Source organism: Dipodomys spectabilis, unplaced genomic scaffold (genome assembly GCF_019054845.1).
Source record: "Dipodomys spectabilis isolate Male_0828 unplaced genomic scaffold, ASM1905484v1 ptg000137l, whole genome shotgun sequence".
NCBI classification, from domain to species: Eukaryota; Metazoa; Chordata; class Mammalia; order Rodentia; family Heteromyidae; genus Dipodomys; species Dipodomys spectabilis.
In genome coordinates, this window is record NW_024870814.1 from 8458677 (window position 1) to 8479137 (window position 20461).

The 20461-nt window shown below is 40.8% G+C and overlaps 2 gene segments (V, D, J or C); both read right to left on the minus strand.

The window, feature by feature from the left end:
- LOC122116632 overlaps positions 1 to 6539 on the minus strand; it is a 246279-nt gene extending 239740 nt beyond the window's left edge. Inside the window, 1 exon segment of the V gene segment in view lies at positions 6465 to 6539. Coding sequence covers positions 6465 to 6513 — 49 coding nt within the window.
- Positions 6540 to 13200: 6661 nt separating this feature from the next.
- LOC122116729 overlaps positions 13201 to 20461 on the minus strand; it is a 28019-nt gene continuing 20758 nt past the window's right edge. The window contains 1 exon segment of the V gene segment in view: positions 13201 to 13509. Coding sequence covers positions 13322 to 13509 — 188 coding nt within the window.

Below are 20461 nucleotides of genomic sequence, written 5' to 3' on the forward strand. Positions count from 1 at the left end.
TCTTTTTTTCTTTTCAATTTTAATTAGAGTTTCATGAGTAAGATAATGAGTACATTTCTTATCCAGCATTGTCAGGAGTATATTGATGACCAAATTGTATTTCCTTGCATGTGGATGTTGTTTGAGTCAGGGATCTTGTCACAAGTCACAGAAACCAGCAGGTATAAATAGAAAAGAAATTTGCTAGAAATATAATGGAAAAAAGAACAGAAATGGAACTAGGTAAATGCAGTGCATGAGTGGAGAGAGATGGGGAAAAATGATGAAATAGGAGACATTAATCAAAATGCACTGTTAAGCTGACATGTTAAATTGAAACTCGCTATACCACACCTGCAAGATGATAAAATAAATAAACAGAAACAGAGAGAAACAGAGAAGTATAGATATACTTGTTAGATCTCATGCTTGATGGATTTGTGGTACAGTGACTAACACCATTTGTGAAGAGTTAAAAAGGTCTATTTTCTCATGGTTTTGGAAGTTCCAGTTGGCCGGTTGCATGCAAGAGGGTGATGGGAGACTGCAAACAAATGGGGAAATGACGTTCAACCCTGAAGTGATTTTCCAAGTTTATTAAATTTATATTTCCATTATTCAGTGGAATTTTTAACATATCTCATTGTAACTGACAAGACAGGGATATCATGGGAAATGGAAAAAACACTCACACTTTTCACTCCTTGCACTCAAGTTTTTTCTTGTGCATTCATGTTTGAGGTTGTGATAAATCATATCATTTCCTCAAATGTCATAGCTTAACACCAATGTATGTTGCTCTTGCAGCATTCTGGACAAGGAGTTGGCCACAGGTTCCAGGAATGGGGTCTGCCCAAATTTTCTTCAGGATCCAGTCAGAGTACAATAACTTTGTATTTGTGACATCTGCCAAACAAGAGCCCCTCAGGTGCTGCTAATTTTCCTTCCTTCCCTTCCTTCCTTCCTTCCTTCCTTCCTTCCTTCCTTCTTCTCTCCCTCTTCTCTCTCTCCCTCCCTTCCTCCCTCCCTCCCTCCCTCCCTTCTGCCTCTCTATTTCTCTTTCTTTCTTTCTTTCTTTCTTTCTTTCTTTCTTTCTTTCTTTCTTTCTTTCTTTCTTTCTTTCTTTCTTTCTTTCTTTCTTTCTTTCTTTCTTTCTTTCTTTCTTTCTTTCTGTCTTTCTCTTTTGCCCTTTCTCCCTTGTTTCTTTTCCTCTCCTTTTTTTCTTTCTTTACTTTCCTCCCTACTCCCGCCCTACTTCCTTCCTTCTTCCTTGTTTTATTTTTTCCAGCATGATTTGTTTTTATTAAGATTTATAAGCTGAGGAATTTAGCAATTAGGGTATTGAGTGATTTTGGAATATTGAGTCCATTTCAAATTATCTTTGAGTAGCTCCTCACTAATTCATCTAGGAGTCTAGGGTGTAAAAGGTTCTAAGTTGCTCTCACAAAGTCTAAATTGGTGTCTGTGTGTTTTCTGGTCACACAGTTACACTGTCTGTGTTGGTATCCTTGGGATCCCGCATCAGGTCTGTTCACAGCCCACTGCCCACACAGTTGCTTCCTTACTTCCTGACTGTTTTGCATGGGCGCCTGGAGGCTTGTTTCAGCTGTGCAGGTTTTATATTTATATGTGAGACGTTGCCTTGAGCAGAGAGCTGTATCAGGCAGGCAGGAGCAAGAAGATGAGCTTGATAGCCAGATCTTCAACACCCTGCTTCTCTGGGTGTCTGGTGAGAAACTTACCTGCTGGGATGCATTTAGTGCCTTTTGTAGAACTGTAAAAATGTTTTGAATGGAAGCAAGAAGTTTTTTCTTTGTTCTTGTTTCTGTTCTTTTGTCTAGTTTGTTTATCTGTCTTTGGGAAGGTAAAAGGGGACACAGAAATGAAGGGACAAAGTATAAACAAATGCAGCAGTGATACTCATGAAATAATATGTGGAACTATTCAACTTGTGTGTGGGGATGAGAGGAAGAAACTTGGAAAGAGTGAGGGACAGGGTGACATTGTCCAGAAAGAAATGTACCTGTTATCTGATTTATGTAACTGTAACCCCTCTGTAATCACCTTTATAATTACAATACTAAATGAAAAAAATGTAATAAGAAATGACAATCTCTAGTATGGACACAATAACGTACTGACTTATAGTACAATTAGAAGGTGTATGTTAGTGGTGTTTCAATGTATACATGATGAGGTTTGAGTGTGTGTGCATTTATGAAGGACCATGGTCCATTTGTGATTGCAGGTGTCTGTGGAGACATCATAATGACACAGACTTCACGTTCTCTGGCTGTGTCAATAGGAGAAAGGGCCATTATGAACTGCAAGTCCAGTCAGAATGTGAACAACCACATAGTCTGGTACCAGAAGAAAGTAGGGCAGGCTCCTAAATAGCTCATTTATGGTGCATCCACTCGTCCATCTGGAATCCCTGAGGGATTCATTGGCAGTGGGTCTGGGGCAGACTACACTCTCACTATCAGCAACATGCAGGCTGATGATGTGGCAGATTATTACTGTCCACAGTAGTATAACTACCCTCCCACAGGGCTTCAGTCTCGATCACAAACCTCCCCAGCCATGGGTCAGTAGTCCTTGCTGTGTGAACAGCTTCCTTCCAACACAATCCTGAACTGGCATCCTTAATGTCTGCCTGAGAGGTTGCATTTCAACATTTCATGGTGGTAGGGTTTGCAGGGACCAGGAATCATTCATGGACTTGGTCTTTCTGGATTTCTGTTTGTGGGAGATAATTGTAGAAAAATATGGTAAGATTGTCTGAGAGACACTGTTAGGAGTTTTTGTGTTACAGGTACCTGAATGTTAGTAATGATCTTATGGCTGATTGAATAAAGTTTCTCTTTACAGATGACTGTAGTACCTTTTCTTTCTTCTCCCTCCCTCCCTTTCTCTCTCCCTCCCTATCTTCCTCCTTCCCTCCCTCCCTCCCTCTTTCCCTCTCTTCCTTCCTTCCTTCCTTCTTTCTTCACTTCTTCATTCCTTCCTTTCTTTCATTTCCTTTTTTCTGTGTGTGTTGTTCCTAGAACTTGAATACAGGCCTGGGCAGTATTCTTAGCCTTTTCATTTTTTTTTTACCTCAAGGATGTTGTCTTCCCCACTTTTGTTTTTTTGAAGGTTAATTGAAGATAAAAGTCTCATGGAATTTCCTTGCCAGGTTGGCTGGGTTTGAACTGCAATGCTCAGATCTCTTCCTTCAGGGTAGGTAGGATTATAGGCTGAAATACTGGCATTGGTGTCTTTAGTGGGTCTGGATAGATCAATTCCTCTTGTCCCCGTGACTCTCTTTAATTCTGGATGCTTCTATTTTGATCCTATTACTTACTTTTCTGGTCTCTTTCATTTTCCAGTATTAAACCCAATTATTTTCTGAATAAATTTCTGTTCCACTATTAAGCCCCTGATCCCTTGTTTCAAAACCTCAAACACAGAAGTCCATATTCCTAGTTAATCTCTCCTTTCCTTCACCCTGTTTTCCAGATGTAATGGGTTTAGATACTGTTCACCGTAAAATTCCTCTTATCTTCCTTCAATCCTTGCCAACCATCTCGCATTTACACATATGTTTATTATATATGTTCATAGATTACAAACATCATATATGTCCCATATTCCTTTGTGTGTTTACATGCATAGTTATCTTTTAGGTTTAGCAGGGACACATGAGAGAAAGCATGTGACCGTCCTTCTGAATATGGCTTGCTTTGCTTACCATGAAGGCCCCAGATCTACCCACTTCTCTGCAAGTGACTCAATTTCATGTGAAGCCAGGCCAGGCTCCATGGCAAATGATTTATAAGACTTCCCAAAAGACTCTTGATTCCCACACAGGTCAGGCACAGATTTCACTCTGGAAATCAGCAATGTGCATCCTGCTGAGGATGCTGGAGTTTACTGCTGCTTCCAAGGTACACAATATGTTACCTGTGTGGTACAGCCCAGAGCAAAAACCTCCCTGGGTGGAGTGGCCCAGCTGTCCCCATGTGTGGCTTGTCTGGGTTCCAGCAGGGCAGATGCTCTGAGCCTCTGGGTGACATCCAAGTTGTAGTTGAGGTGTCTCTCACAGGGGCCATGGCTACTCAGTTATTCAGAATATCCACTATCAGGAACTCGAGCAAAAGCAAGTGCTAGTGGGGGTGGAGAATGAACTCTTGCCTAGGATTCTCTGCTCTGCATCTCCAAAGACTAGGATTACAGGCCCAAGTATCCCCACTTTACTACATACACATCTTAAATCCTGTAAGATATTCTCCATGTTTGTCTGTGCAGCCAGTTTTAGTTTACCTGTACCTATTAATTTATACATTGCAATGTGCATGTCTTAATACCTTCCTTTCTAGATGAGGAAATGTAATCTTTCCATCAGCACAGCTCTCCTTATTCTTTCTTTTATATAATAGTGGAAACTGTGATTTTTGTTTTACTTTGTTTTGCAGATAGTACTTTCTTCCTTCTTTTTATTCTCTCAGGTCCTTTCCCTGTGACAAGGTACTGATGCCATTTTATGTGCCTGGTCCTAAGCCTTGGATTTACTTCTGGCACTATGTTTTGTTTTCTGCTGACCTTCTCAGAGTGCAAGCTGTCTTCTTTGGTACTCCTCAACATCAGGGGTCTAAGCCCTGTCTTCTATGCCCTTCTCTCCCACTCCATACACAGTACATAACAAGGGACCTGTGGCCAGCTTGCTTGAGCACTCATGATGGATTGGTGACATGTGATAGGACTTGGTGACTATGCCCAGCGTCTTTGGTAATCATTGAGTCAATGAAGATTGAGAAGCATTCATATTGGCAACCATGTCCCATGCAATGTGCAGTGATGGCCAGTGCCACGCAGAAGAGATGACTTCACTTCTGTTGTTTATTCCCCGCCTCTGACAGTTTGAACAAGGGCTTCCCTCCTTGCAGACACTCTACCACTTGAGCCATGCCACTCTTACTCCCTTTTTGTTTTAGTTATATTTTAGGTAAAGTCTTTTATTTTTGCTCAGATTTGGCAAAGATCCTCTTACTTACAGCCCCCTGCATAGCAGGAACTACAGATGTGTGCCTTCATACCGGCTTGTTTGCTAAAATGGAGTTTTGCTAAACTTTTTCCTGTGTAGGGATTGAACTGTAATCTCAATCTCAGCCTCCTGAGTAACAGGTATTATGGGTATGGGCCACTGTGGGAGGCCCTCTGTGATTCTTCTTGAGATACAGGCCAGCTCTCTAGGGGAGATGGATCAGAAGAGCAGAGTCTGCAGCATCATATAATCCCCACTGGATCCTGAAATAAGGAGAACTGAAAGATTAAGTGCAATCATTATAAGGTATTTTCATAATTATTCTTTTTATTGCTTTTACGCAATAAGTTGTTTTATTGTGTTTGGGATTTAATTTATATCTCAATGTGAAAAGGAACAAAATTGACAAGGCACAAATCTCTTCTAGAAGTCAAGGATACCACCTTCCTGTGTCTGTTGGAAAATCTGAAAAAATATATCTTCCATCTTTCTGGAAACTTCCTTGAGTTAGTCTTTTCCACTTACCCAGAAGTGCCGTAGGGCATCTGTACTTTTCTGTCACAAATGCTATGGGTGTGTGTTGCAGGTGACCAGCAAAGGGGTTTCATTGAGTATAGCTGAGGCCCCCATGGGACAGAGACCTCAGCTGCAGTTTGTGGCTCTGAGTTCCCCAACCTTGTCCTTGCACACAGACTTAGAGAATCTGCTGGTCCCCAAGCAAGTAGCACTTGGGCACAGCTGGGGTGCCCCATACAGAAGGTTTTTGCTCTGGGCTGTAGTACAGTGTTAGGGCGTTTTGTCTCTTGCTGGCAGTAATAAACCCCTGCATCCTCAGGCTTCACTCTGCTGATTGTCAGTGTGAAATCTGTGCCTGACCCACTGCCACTGAACCTGTCAGGGACCCCAGTAAATCTGTTGGAAACCTTATAGATCAGGAGTTGTGGAGACTGGCCTGGCTTCTGCAGGTACCAATGCAAGTATGTGTTTCCATAGGTATGCAGGAGGCTCTCACTGGACTTGCAGGAAATGGAGACTGGCTCTTCAGGGGCAACCATCAGGGAGTGTGGAGTCTGTGTCATCACAATGTCTGCACTGGATCCTAGAAAGAAGGAAGTCAAGTGGGGAATCACATAAAAATTTTTAGCTGGTATTATAATTTTCCTCCATTGTGCTGAATTATTATTTGAATTTTGATTTGAATTGTAAATATTCAGTTACAAGTTGTGTACACAGAGGGTGTTCTTACCATCTCACTCTATAGAACAGTTTTTAGCAGAATCTAGATCCTGATGCCCTGGATTCTTCCTCCCCCTCAGAGCTCCAAACACCACCTGCTGTTACTTCATTGTGAAGTATAAGATATACACACCTCACACGTGAACGGAACACACAACAGCAGCACACCCCACCTGAACACCCTATCTTCTTCCTCATCCCCTTCATCTCTCTGTTCCCTTACCAGGGATCCAGAGCATCAGCAGCCCCAGGAGCTGAGCAGGGCATCTCATTTTGAGAAACTGAAAGGAGGAGTCCTGATCAGTCAACTTATGGTGAGAGCTGAGCTTTTATCTTAGCCTTAGCAAGGAGGCTCCTCCTAGGGAGCACTATGCAAATTGTATGCTGGGTGCAGCAATATGGAAAGACTTAAGGGTCATGGAAGGAGGCATCTTAGTTGCACCAAATAATTTTTGTATTGGGAAGAATCTAGTAAGGATAATTTGATGATGCCTGCCCCAATGAGCAGTCAGAGGCCATGTGGAATGTCTGGATGTGTTTGTTAGAGCAGAAAGGTAGGTGAGGTGCATATGGACCAACCTCTCTAAGACAGCAAAGAAACCCAAAGCAGTGTAGGTGTGGGGACTGGTCTCTTGGCGGTGAGCAGTGCCTATTTGGTTCCTTCCCAGCTAAGAAGATAAACAACTTTGCTCTCTCAAATATTGCTCTTCAGTTTCCTACCATTGACAACATAGACTTGAACTATGCTGGTAGTAGCCAAGTAGACAAAGCATGTTAGAAACAACACCTATCAATGGCTTTTCCTTTGTCTTAGTGAATTAAACTGTGTGATGCTCATGTGAAGAGAACTCTGAAGAGAGCGAAAAAGACTTTCTGTTTTACCTAGAAAGCTAATTGTCAGCTTGCAGATAAGCGCAAAGTTGGGAAATTACACTTTTAGTAGTGTACATAAATATCCTAGGAACTAGTTTTTATAAACTGGTGAACATTCTGTTATTGTTATTTCCATGTATATCTTCTCTTTTTTTTTTTAGTCGGTCGTCTGGCTTGAACTCTGGTCTTGGATGCTGTCTCTGCAATCTTTATCTCAAGGCTAGTGCTCTACCACTTGAGCCACTTCTGGTTTTCTAGTGGTTTATTGGAGATAAGCGTCTCTCGGACTTTCCTGTCCAAGCTGGCTTTGAACCATGATCCTCAGACCTCAGTCTCCTCAGTAGCTATAATTACAGGCGTGAGCCACTGGCACCTTACTATTTCCATCTATATCTATATCTGTACCTATATCTATATATCTATAGATAAATATCAGATTCATGAAAACATTCCCTCCAAATTTAGTAGTGTTTGGTTTGAAATCAGGTTTTCAAACTTCCTAGGCTGGTATTTTTCCATTTGAGCCATGCATTTCAAACTATTTTTTGCTTGCATTGTTGGTTGTTGAATCCTATGGACTTTTTAGCCCAGCTTAGTTTATAATCACAATTCTCTGGATTTCAGCTTTCTGAGTAGATAGCTAGAAGCCATGGTACCTGAACAATATTTCTTTTTATTAATTAATTAATTTTCATAGTTTACCTTATTGTGTCAGTCCTGGGGCTTCAACTTAGAGCCTGAGCAATGCCCCTTAGTATTTTTATTCAAGGTTGGCACCTTACTCCTTGAACTATACCTGTATTTCTGGCTTTTTTTATGGTCAATGTGAGAGAAGAGTCTTATGGGCTTTCCTGCAAGGGATGGTCTAGAACCACATTCCTTAGATCTCAGTCTCATGAGTAGCTAGGATAACAGGTGTGATCCACTCTTGCCTGGCCAAAAGCATTCTAAAGAGGATACTATCTTGATTTCATCAGGTGTAGTGAACACTTATGGAATTTTTTTCCCTGAATGGTCTTACAAAATTCCTTCCCATGTCTATTCTTTCTGGTCAAGCATATTATGCAGTCACAATCATAATTCCACAGTTTAAAGCTGGGAAGGTGGCTCTGTGATAGAGTACTTGCCTCACATGCATGAGGCCCTGGGTTTGATTCCTCAGCACCACATAAGCAGACAAATGCCGGAAGTGCCTCTGTGGCTCAAGTAGTAGGGCACTAGCCTTGAGCTGAAGAGCTGAGGGACAGCGCCTGGGACCAGAGTTCAGCCCCCACAACCGACAAAAAAAAATTCCACAGTTTACAAAGAAATTTCATTTATTAGAAAAGAAGGAATGCAGTCTTTTACTGTCTCAGGAGAGTAAGACTGGACTTCTCTGAGGCTTCATCCAAATTGGTCACTGCCATGAATGTATTGAGTCAGAGCCAGAAGGACATTAATTCCAGACTTCTTACCTTTAGAGATCAATCTGTGCTGTTTTCATCAACAATTTTATGGTCCTTTTACACATTGAAGAAATATAATATACCACCTCACAATGGACACATGATTTGTAGAAAAGTAACAACTAAGGCGTCTGTCACGTTTTCTTTTAGTGTAAAAGAAGTCTCCACACACTGTGAAAAGTAGTTATAGCTGATTTTTTGGGTTTCTAAAACCTTATTTTGTACTTGTCTAAATGGAATGAGCAATATTACAGGAACGAAAGAAAGCAAAATTTAACTCTTTGGAGCAGTCACAAAGCAAAATTGTAATGTTCTGCTGAAGTCTAGAGGAAAAAGTAACTTGTTAGAACTGTCTTGGGAGCATTAGTTCATGTTCTTGGCCTTGAAATTGGCATCTTCCTCCATCATGGTATTTTTGGCTTTCTTGTACTGTGGCAGGCTCCCTAGCTAACAGTTCCTAGCCGAGCTTTGAATCTTTTTTTATGCTATAATGTTTTTCAGCTTGAAAAAAATGATTGCCGTAAATTACCTTTAAAATAATGTAAAGAGGGAGATCATATCTGTTAAATGGAACACTTAACATGCACATTGAGTTGTCAATGTTATTTCTGGTTTTATGCTTAAGGTTTAAGATTGCTTTTGAAAGAAAATGTCCTGAAGCCAAGCACTGCTGAAAAGTCATCTCAATATTTTTTCTCTGTCCCTATGTGAAATCTGTGTGCTAATGAGATTTAGTTTCTGAATAGATATCAATATCTGAAAAGATAACCCAAGGTATGCCACTCTGAATACTTTTTGACATTAAAGTTTTTTAGCCAGGAGCTGTTGGCTCATAGTTGTACTACTAGCTACTCAAGAGGCTGACATTTGAGAATCATGGTTCCAAGCCAGCATGGGTGGGAAAATCTGTGAGACTCTGATCTCCAATTACCTTCCCCCCCAAATCTGAAAGTGGATCTGTGACTCAGATGGTAGAATGCTAGCTCTGATCACATAAGCTAAGGATCAGCACACAGGCCTTGAGTTATAGTTCTAGTATTGGCACACAAACTCACAAAAGTTTTGTACATGAATGATAATTATTTAAAATGCTGATATGAAGAAAGCCATGCCATTTGTTTATTCAGAATGTTTATGGAGTAGTTACTGTGTGTTGAGTGAAAAAATACTAAATTTTTATCTTTGAATAAATGCCCCAGGATGTGCCTATGTTTAGTTTCTGAGGAATCCTCAAAGCGCATTCCACAGTGGGTGCACCAGTATCCACCCACAGTGTGTTAGTCTTCCTTTCTTCCCACATCTGCATTGGCATCTATTGTTCTTTGTGTTCTTGATGATGGCCATTCTAAGTGGGGTGAGGTGTTATCTCAGTGTTGTTTTTATGTGCATTTTCTTTATGGCCAGAGATGCTGAGAATTTCCTCATTTGTGTATTGACCATTTTTATTTCTTTTTCTGAGATGTCCCTATTTAATTTCCTTGAGATTCTTTCATGAATTCTCATATTTTTTTTTCCAATTTCCCCTAAGATTTCTTTATTGAGGCTAAGTAACTCATAAATATCATAGTACATTTATTTGAATAGTACCACAAATAGAGCTAATCAAATTAATAGTGAAAATGTTAACTATTGTCCCTGAGATTTACTGTTGAGGGTCACATTTCATTAGGATAGGGAATATTAAGTTTGTAATTTACCTCTTAGCTTTTTATAAACCAGAGGAACAATCTCAATCTGGAAGGAAATAAGAGACACATAAATCCCTTCCTATGATTCTTGTTTGTAACTCAGACTAGAAAAAAAGAGGTCAGATAGGAAAAGTGACAAAATTTGCGGAGTAAATATAAATCATCTAGTATGAATCTCCTGACTATAATGACCTTAAGGTGCTAATATTTTCAATGTTACTTTTTCCTGTTTTAATTTTCTTTGATTTGTTTTTTGTTTATATGGAACTGAGGAATCAAACCCAGGATCTCATGCATGCCAGGCAAGCACTCTACGACTATGCCACATTCCCAGCCCCAGGTGCTAATATGTTTTGAACCCATGAAGGGCATTATGAACATTTTTATAACTGAAATTATTTTAATAAAGAGGAATTCTCATATTTCCAATCTGGAACCCCCTCTATTTTCCCTTATTCACATCCTTTCCAAATATTTTCAAAACTTTCATTTTATTTTTTCCAGTCAATGTTTCATTTTGGGTGCACAATACTTTTCTGCATTTCCTGATTATTAGCCTTTACCAGGCATTGGGTTCTCATCGTCTGAGAATTACCTATTGATAACAGATATACCCACTCTCTACTTGCTTATATTACTATCTTAGGACTTCCTATTTTTCCTCTTCATCTCTTATCCCTTAATAATTGAGCCTCAATTTTGTGCAGGGAAATAGTATCTCAGTTCGAAAAAGAAAACTGGTCAGCACTGGATTAGCACTGCAATTAGGACCAGTGACCAACTGACATTTCTGGGTTCATGTTTTGGAATTTTCTGGGTGTTTCTGAAGACTTTTCACTTTATTTACAGCACTGATGCTTGATAAGAAATGTACTCATTACATTGCTCATGTAATTGTAACCCATCTGTATGGTATTTTAACAATTAAAAAAAAGGAAAATGGACTCTGGTAGAGGAGACCTCTGGACACATTGTCAGTCATAGTGAGGAGGAGGAGGAAGAGGAAGAAGGAGTTTGGGTCCAGAGTGACTGCTTTGGAGCAAATTTCTCTCCCTGCCCCACATTAAGCTGTTCTTATATATGGCTTGTTGGGGATCAGCAGAGAGATTCTCTGAGCTTGTGTGTGAGGACAAAGTTGGAGAACTTGGAGCAAGCTCCTGCTGATGCTCTGTGCCCCAGGCACCATGGCTATACTTACGTACTCAGCATAGCCACCATCCAGTACACCAGCCACAGAAGGTGCTGGTAGGGTTGTGAGGAAGATATACCCTTCTAAACTGTTGATGAGAATGAACTCTCTGCCTGGCTGTGTTGGACTCATGAGTCTCCTATACTCCATGGCCAAAAGCTCAAGTAACTCCACTTGGCCACATTCACATCTTAAACCCTTTAAGAGAGTCTCCTTGTTGTCTGTGCAGCTGGTGATAGTTTACATGCGTCTATTCATTTACATATTCCAGCGTGCATGTCTTATTTTCTTTTCTAAGCAAGAAAACATAATATTTCCACCAGCACCACTTTCCACAGTGTTTATTTTATATAATAGTGTAAACCAACTGCAAGTTTTGGTTCATTTGTTTTGTAAACAGTATTTTTTCACTCCCACTTTCTTTTTTCTCCATTGTCTTGATCCTTTCCATATAAAAAGGCACTGATGCCATTTTTATGAGCATGAGTCTCAAGCCTGGGGTGCCCTCCCTGCTCTGTATTTTGCTCACTGCTGACCTTCCGACCCCAGTGCTGCCTTCTGTGGACCTCCTTGCCAACAGAGCTCTAAGGTCTGTCTTGAATGCCATTCTGTCCTATGTCATCCACAGTATAAAATGACGGCACAGGCACCTTTGACCAACTTGCTTATGAGCTGATGATGGATTGGTAACATGTGGTTGGATTTAAGGTGCTTATGGGCAGGATCTTTAGTAATCATTGAATTAGCAAAGTTTCAGAGTTATTCATGGTGGGAACCACTTCCCATGGAATGTGCAATGATGTCAGGTACCAACAAGAAAGGATGTCTTCACTAGTGTTGTCTTTTATTCCTGGGTTCTGGGTTTCATCTCAGGGCCCCTTGTTTGTTAGACACTCTACCACTTGAGCCGAGCCACCCCTAGTCATTTTTGCTTTGGTTAATTTCTAGGTAAAGTCTTTCATTTTTGATCAGATCCGACAAAGAGCCTTCTACCTATAACCTCCTGCATAGCTGGAACAATAAATGTGTGTGCCATCCAGCCAGTATGTTTGCTCAGATGACATCTTGCTAACCCTTTCCCTGGGTTGGGCTTTAACTACAGTCCTCTTAATCTCAGCATCCTGAGTGGCGGGTATTAGAGGTGTGCGGCACTATGAGAAGCCTTTCTGAGTTTTTCTTGAGATGCAGACCAGCTCTTTAAGGGTGATGTATAGAAGACCGATTCTACAACATCATATCCTCTCTAGATCCTGAAATAATGAGAATGGAAGTGAAAAGAACATGTCATTTTCATGATTTTCCTTTTATTACTTTTTAAAAGTGAAGTAATTTTTGTGTGTTTGTGACTTAGTTTCTATTTCAAAAAGAACAAAATTGGCAAGGCACCAAATCTTTTGCAGAAGTCACACGTTCATTTGTCCGTGGGAAAATCTTCCCAAGAAAACAGGTCTTCAGCCTGTCTGTAAAATTCCTTCACTTAGTCCTGTGTGCTTACTCAGAAGTGACTTGTGGCATCTGTACACTTTTGACACAAATGCTTTGGGACATCTGTTGCAGCTCACCAATAATGGTTTTGTTGAGTGTAGCCGAGGCCCCCATGGGACACAGACCTCAGCTGCAGTTTATAGCTCTGAGTTTCCCAACCTTGTCCTTGCACACAGACTCAGAGAATCTGCTCTGCTGGTCCCCAGGCAAGCAGCACATGGGCACAGCTGGGCTGCCCCATGCAGGGAGGTTTTTGCTCTGGGCTGTAGCACAGTGGTAGGGCATTTTGTATCTTCCCCCAGCAATAAACTCCTGCATCCTCAGGCTTCACCTTGCTGATTGTCAGTTTGAAATCTGTGCCTGACCCCCTGCCACTGAACCTGTCTGGGACCCCAGTAAATCAGTTAGAAACCTTATAGATCAAGAGTTGTATAGACTGGCCTGGCTTCTGCAGGTACCAATGCAAGTATGTGTTTCCATCGCTATACAGGAGGCTCTCACTGGACTTGCAGGAGATGGAGTCTGGCTCTTCAGGGTTGATGGACAGGGAGAGTGGAGTCTGTGTCATCACGATGTCTCCACAAGATGCTAAAACATGAAAGACAAGTGCCAGGTCATGTATACAATTTTTTTGGCAGGTTTCACTATGTTCCTCTTGCACAGTATAAGCTAGAGTACTGTTGGAATTTTAATTTATAATTTATATATTCATTTTAAGACAGGATGTAAGATTTTCATCCAAAGGGCATTGCCCATACCATCTCACTCTATTTTTAGCAGAATCTAGGTCCAGATGCTCTGGAATCTTCCTCTCCTCACAGATCTAAAGAGCATCTGCATTCCTGAAGGATGAAATCCACATCTCCGGTTGGGAAGGTGGCTCAGTGGTAGAGTGCTTGCCTTGCATGCATGAGGCCATGGGTTCGATTCCTCAGCACCACATAAGCAGAAAAAAAAGCCGGAAGTGGCGCTGTGGCTCAAGTGGTATATCACTATCCTGAGGTGAAGAGCTGAGGGACAACACCCAGGCCCAGAGTTCAGGCCCACGACCGGACCCCCCCCCCCCTAAAAAAAACCACATACATCATACATGTGGATAGAACACACAACAGCAACAGTAATTCTCCCTAGGCGTCACCCTCACACCCTATCTCCTTTCTCCTCTCCTTCATCTCTCTGTGTCCTTACCAGGGATCCAGAGCATCAGCAGCCCCAGGAGCTCAGCAGGGCATCTCATCTTGAGGAGTTAAACTTAGCAAGGAGACTCCTCCCTAGGGCGCACTATGCAAATGGTATGGTGGGTGCAACAATGTGGCAACACTTAAAGGGCATGGAAGGAAGCATCTTAGTTGTGTCAAATAATTTCTCTATTGGATGGAAGCAAGTACAAACAAATTCCTTGCTGTTTTCCTCAGTGGGCAGTAGGAGGCCATGTGGACATTCTGGATGTATTATTGCAGAAGTGGGATTGGAGATGCATTTGGACCAACCTCTCTAAGACAGTAAGGAGACCCAGTGCAGTAGAGGTGTGGCAATTCATCTCTTGGAGGGGAACCTATTGGCTCCTTCCCAGCTAAGAGATTAACAACGTGGCCCTCCCAAGTATGGCCTTTCAGTTTTCTATCATTGACAGCATAGAGTTCAGCTACAGGGATACTTTCTTTTTTTTAAATAAGTTTTTATTGTGAAAATACTGTACAGAGGGGTTAAAATCACATGAGCAAGGCAATAAGTACATTTCTTTTTTTTTTTTTTCCGGTCCAGTTGTGGGGCCTGAACTCTGGGCCTGGGAACTGTCCCTCAGCTCTTCAGCTCAAGGCTAGTGTTCTACCACTTGAGTCACAGCACCACTTCCAGCTTATTTTCTTTTTGCTCATGTGGTGCTGAGGAATCGAACCCAGGGCCTCATGCATGTAAGGCAAGTACTCAATCACTGAGCCACCTTCCCAGCCCAATAAGTACATTTCTTATCAAGCATTGTTGCCTCCGCTCCTCCTTTCCCCCCCTCCCGGTCTATATTTTAAAGTTCATTTTTCAACATGGCATCTTGTACATCTCATTGTTGCAATGGGTCAACCTGTATCCCTATTTAAACAATTTTTTCCCTTCTGTTCCCCAAATTAAACTAACATCAAATACAGTGAAATGAAGAGTTATACCTTGGGAGGAAGGACCTACAAAGCAACAAAATATCACATGGTGCCTTATTAATACATTAGAATGAAGAGCAAGAAAGCAAAAAACCACTTGATTCCTTATCTTGGGGTTCTTTTTGCTTACCATCATCTTATCTGACCTTTTCTGCTTGTCTCAGATATTGCAAATAAGGGAAACCATGGGACCTATGTTTCTTTGTACCTGGCTTACTTCACTTAATATAATTTTTTTCCAAGTCTTTCCATTTCCTAACAAATGGGGCAATGTCATTCTTTCTGTACTCTGTACATAAAGTACTCTGTACTCTTTCTGTAGTTTCCAAGTGGACAAAGCATGTTAGAAAGAAAGCTTAGCAAGACCTTTTCCTTGGACCTAGCAAGTTAAACTCTGTGATGCTCATGTGGAGAGAACTTGGCAGGGAGGAATACAAGAATTTATGTTTCAGCTAAAGAGTTAATTGCCCAGTTTAAAACAAATGCAAAGGTGGGAATTTTACTTTCAGTTGTGAATTCAAAGTTCTTGGGAACTACAAACTAGTTCTGTGCACATTCTGTCATACTTATTTCCAGTTATGTCAGATTCATATAAACCTCCCTCCCAGCAGCACAACTATATTTACTGCAGCATTATTCACCATAGCTAAGATATGGAACCATCCCATATGCCCCTCATTAGATGAATGGATCAAGATAATGTATATATATATGCATATATATGTGTGTATATAATACAGTTCTATGCCACCATCAGAAAGAATGACACTAGCCCATTTGTAAAGAAATGACAAGTCTTGGAAAAATTATATTAAGTGAAGTAAGCCAGAAACAAAGAAACACAGTTTCCTTTTTTTTCAATAAGTACTATACATCTCAGATAATCTTACTAGACAAGCAGAAATGGTCAAAAGCTATGTAATATAAGATGATGTTAAGCAAAATGAACTCCAAGATATGGACACAAGAGGTTTTTTTCTTTGTTGCTGTTGTTTTTAATGTACTATGTGATTTTTAGGTTCTATTTTGTATGTTTTTCCTTCTTTGGTATAACCCCTGTTGTCATTATATTTGATTTTGGTACCCTGCATCTTGTATATACATTTATCTATTTTGGGGAGGGGAAGGGGGATAACAAAATGCTGAAACAAGGATACAGGTTGACCCAATGTGCCAATGAGAGATACAAGATATTATGTTGAAAACGGACTCTACAAATTTGGGGAGGGGGGAGAATGGAGGGAGGATTCAGGAACCTGGGGAGGGAAGGGATAGTAGGAGAAAAGCAAAGGAGGCGCAACAATGATCAACAAGAAATGTATTCACAAAACTGTAACCCCTCGGTACAGTATTTTTTTTTTTTTTCATGATCATGGGGTTTGAACTCTGGGCCTAGGCACTGTCCTTCAACTCTTCAGCTCAAGGCAAGCACTTTGGTGTTTGGTGAGATATTTGAAAATGTTGCCATAAAAGTTCTACTGTCTTCCCATTTATAGACTAGTATCTGTGTAGAGATAAATATACTGACATTACAATGTTGTTTTGATGAAAATCTTCACTATTTATATTCATGTTATAAAATCTGTGTGTACATAGTTATGATCAGTGTGGCTTTCTGAATGCTGGTGCTTGTAGGAACATTGTGGTTACTCAGTCTCCAAGGTCCTTGGCTGTATCTGCTGGGGAGAGGGTCACCATCAACTGTAAGCCCAGTCAGAGTCTGTTATGGAGCAAGGATAATGAGAAGGACGTGCCTTGGTATCAGCAGAAATGGGGAGAAGCTCCTCAGCTGTTCATGTATTGCGCATCCACTCAGCCACCTGGAATCCATTAACAGTGGATCTGGGGCAGACTACACTTTCGTTATCAGCAGCATGCAGGCTGAAATTGTGGCAGATTATTACTGCCAACAGAATTATAACTTCCCTTTCACAGTGCTTCAGCCTCGATCACAAACCTCCTGTCCAGGCCATGGGTCAGTGAGCCTTGCTGTGTGCACAGCTGCCTTCTCCCACAGCCCTGAACTGGCATCCTTCCTCCCTGTGTGGGAGGGAGCATTTCTCCATTGAGCCCTGGTAGGGTTTGCAGGGACCAGGAGATCTTTCAGGTGCTTTGGCTTCTGGAACTTTCTTTGAGGGAGATAATTGTAGCAAAATATGGTAAGGTTGTCTGAGAGACATTGTTAGGAGTTCTTGTATTACAAGTATCTGAATATTTCTCATGTTTAAATGGCTGATGCCATGAAGTTAGTTTTTACTCTTTAGAGATAGATGTAGTTGTGTGTGTATGTGTGTGTGTGTGTGTGTGTGTTTGTGTGTGTGCATGTGAGTGCCATTCCATAGGTTTGAACTCAGTGCCTGGGTGGTATTCCTGAGCTGCTTTTTCTTTCCTTTCCTTTCCTTTTGTTGAAGGCTAGTGCTCTACTGCTTGAGTCATACATTTGCTTTTATTTTGTTGGTTAATTGAAGATATGAGTTTCATGGACTTTCTCGCAGACTGAGTCCCTTAGGAAAGCAATCCTCAGATCTTAGTCTTCTGAGTAGCTAGGATTACAGGCAGGAGCCGTTGGTGCTGGTGAGTCTAGTGCTTCTGGATAGGTCAATTCTCCTTCTCTCCCCTTCCTTTAATCCTGGAGTCTTCTATTTTGTTCCTATTCCTTATTTTTGTCTCATTTACTTCTCAGTATTAAACCCAATCATTTCCTGGATTTATTTCTTTCCCAATATTAAGTCCATGATACCTTATTTCAAAACCTCAAGCATAGAAGGCCATATACCTAGTTTATTTCTTCTGTCCTTCCACCTTGTTCACCAGCTGAATGAACTTCTGTGGTCAATTTCAAACAAACATACATCCCTATTCTACCTCCTCACATCCTGTTCTTTTCAGGTCTGTCAGTCATACTTTGTTTCAAAAATAATTTTTGAATTTTGCAATTTAATCACTAGAAATGTGTGACAACATATGCCATTTGATGTCCTCATCTTTGGTTAATTTTCTCTTTAGTTTATCCATGGGCACCTCCATCCAATATTGTTGTAGAAAGACAGTGAAGATCTTAGACGTACTATATGTTGAATTCCTTATGTAGTATATCATTAATGTGGGCATTTTACTGTAAAGAAGACAAAAGAGAAAGCTATCCTAATATTATTTTCCTATCACTATCTGAAATCTAATGAGGTTTACTTCCTGAAAAGGTATCAGAAAACCCAAGGTGGGCATTCTAAATTCTTTCTTACATAAAAGCCTTTCAATTGGGTACTGGATGAACCAATAATCCTTGCTACTTACATGGCTGAGGTCTGAGAATTGTGGTTGGAAGCCCCTCCATGTAGGAATGTCTGTGAGAATCTTATCTCCATTTAATCACTAAAAAAGTAGACCTGGAGCTGTGACTGAAGTAGTAGAGCACTTTCCTTGAATGAAAGAAGCTATGAGAGACCTCACATGTTTTGAGTTCAAGATACAGTACCCATACACACACACACACACACACACACACACACACACACACACACACACACACACACCCCACACACAAACGAATATGTTTTTTGATATTCTCTGTAACTATTTAAAATATGTACTCATTTTTTTTATTGTAAAGATACTATACAGAGGGTTACAGTTGCATGAGTGAGGTAATGAGTACACTTCCTCTTGAACATTGTTACCCCCTCCATTGTTTTCCCCCTACCATCCCCTCCCTCCCTCCCTTCCCCGAGGTTCTTTTTTTTTTTTTTGATTGTGATTAAGTGATTACATAATTTCCGGAAATTCACAGTATTGTGGAATAATGATGTTCATTTAAAGTCACAAGTTCATTCTAACTTTCCTGGAGCAAATTGTCTATCACAGTCTGTAATATATAACGGTGTTCACATGTTATATACCATATATGTGATCAGCAGCATGGGGATATTTAGTAGTGGTTCAACCAGATGAGTGGGAGTTCTTTGTTTCTTAAGTCCTGTTAGTTTTGTCATATCACCTAACATTTTGGCTTTAGCATCCACTTATCAGGGAGACCATGTACCATTTGTCTCTTTGCTCTTGGCTTACCTCGCTCAACATGATTCCTTCTAGCTCCATCCATTTCCCTGCAAATGCCATTATTTTGTCATTTCTAATGGCTGCATAATATTCCATTGTGTATAGATACCACAATTTTTGGATCCATTCATTTGTGGTGGGGCATCTAGGTTGTTTCCATATCCTAGCTATTGTGAACAGTGCTGCAATAAACATGGAGGTGCACGTGTCCTTGTATATTGGTTCCTGTTGTTCAGGGTAGATGCCTAGAAGTGGTATGACTGGGTCGTAAGGGAGGTCAATCTTTAGCTTTCTAAGGACCCTCCAGACTGCTTTCCAAAGTGGTTGTATAAGTGTACATTCCCACCAGCAGTGTAATAGGGTTCCTCTTTCTCCACATCCCCTCCAGCATTTGTCGTTGGCTGATTTGTGGATGTGGGACATTCAGACTGGGGTAAGGTGGTATCTCAGGGTTGTCTTTATTTGCATTTCCTTCACCACCAGGGATGATGAACATTTCCTCATGTGTTTCTTTGCCATTTTTATTTCTTCATTTGAGAAGTCCCTCTTTAGTTCCCTTGCCCATTTAGTAATTGGTTTGTTAGGTTTGGGAGGGATTAGTTTCTTGAGTTCCCTGTATATACAGGATGTTAACCCCTTGTCTGATATATTGCTGGTAAATATTTTTTCCCAATTAGTTGGTTGTCTTTCTAGCTTAGTTGCGATAGATTTAGCTGTGCAGAAGCTTTTTATTTTAAGGTAGTCCCATTTGTCGAGTCTCTCTCCAACTTGTTGTGACCCTGGGACTCTGTTCAGGAAGTTCCTTCCTGTGCCTATTAGTTCAAGTGTCTCTCCTACTCTGTCCTGCAGTAGTTTCAGAGATTCAGGTTTAATGTTAAGGTCTTTAATCCATTTTGAGTTGATGTTGGTGCATGGTGATAGGCTGGGGTCCACTTTTAGTTTTCTGCATGTGGCTGCCCAGTTTTCCCAGCACCAGCGGTTGAAGAGGCTGTGTTTCTTCCATCGTATGTCTTCGGCTTCTTTGTCAAATATCAGCTGGCTGTAGGCCTGTGGATTTATATCTGGATCTTCTATTCTGTTCCATTGGTCTTCGGGTCTGTTTTTGTGCCAGTACCATGCTGTCTTTGTTATTATAGCTCTGTAGTAGAGTTTGAAGTTCGGCATGGATAGCCCTCCCATATTGTCTTTATCCCCTAGAATTGTTTTGGCTATTCTAGGTCTTTTGTTGTTCCATATGAATTTTTGGACTGTTTTCTGTATTTCAGTGACATATGTCATTGGGATTTTAATAGGAATTGCATTGAATTTGTATATTAGTTTTGGAAGTATTACCA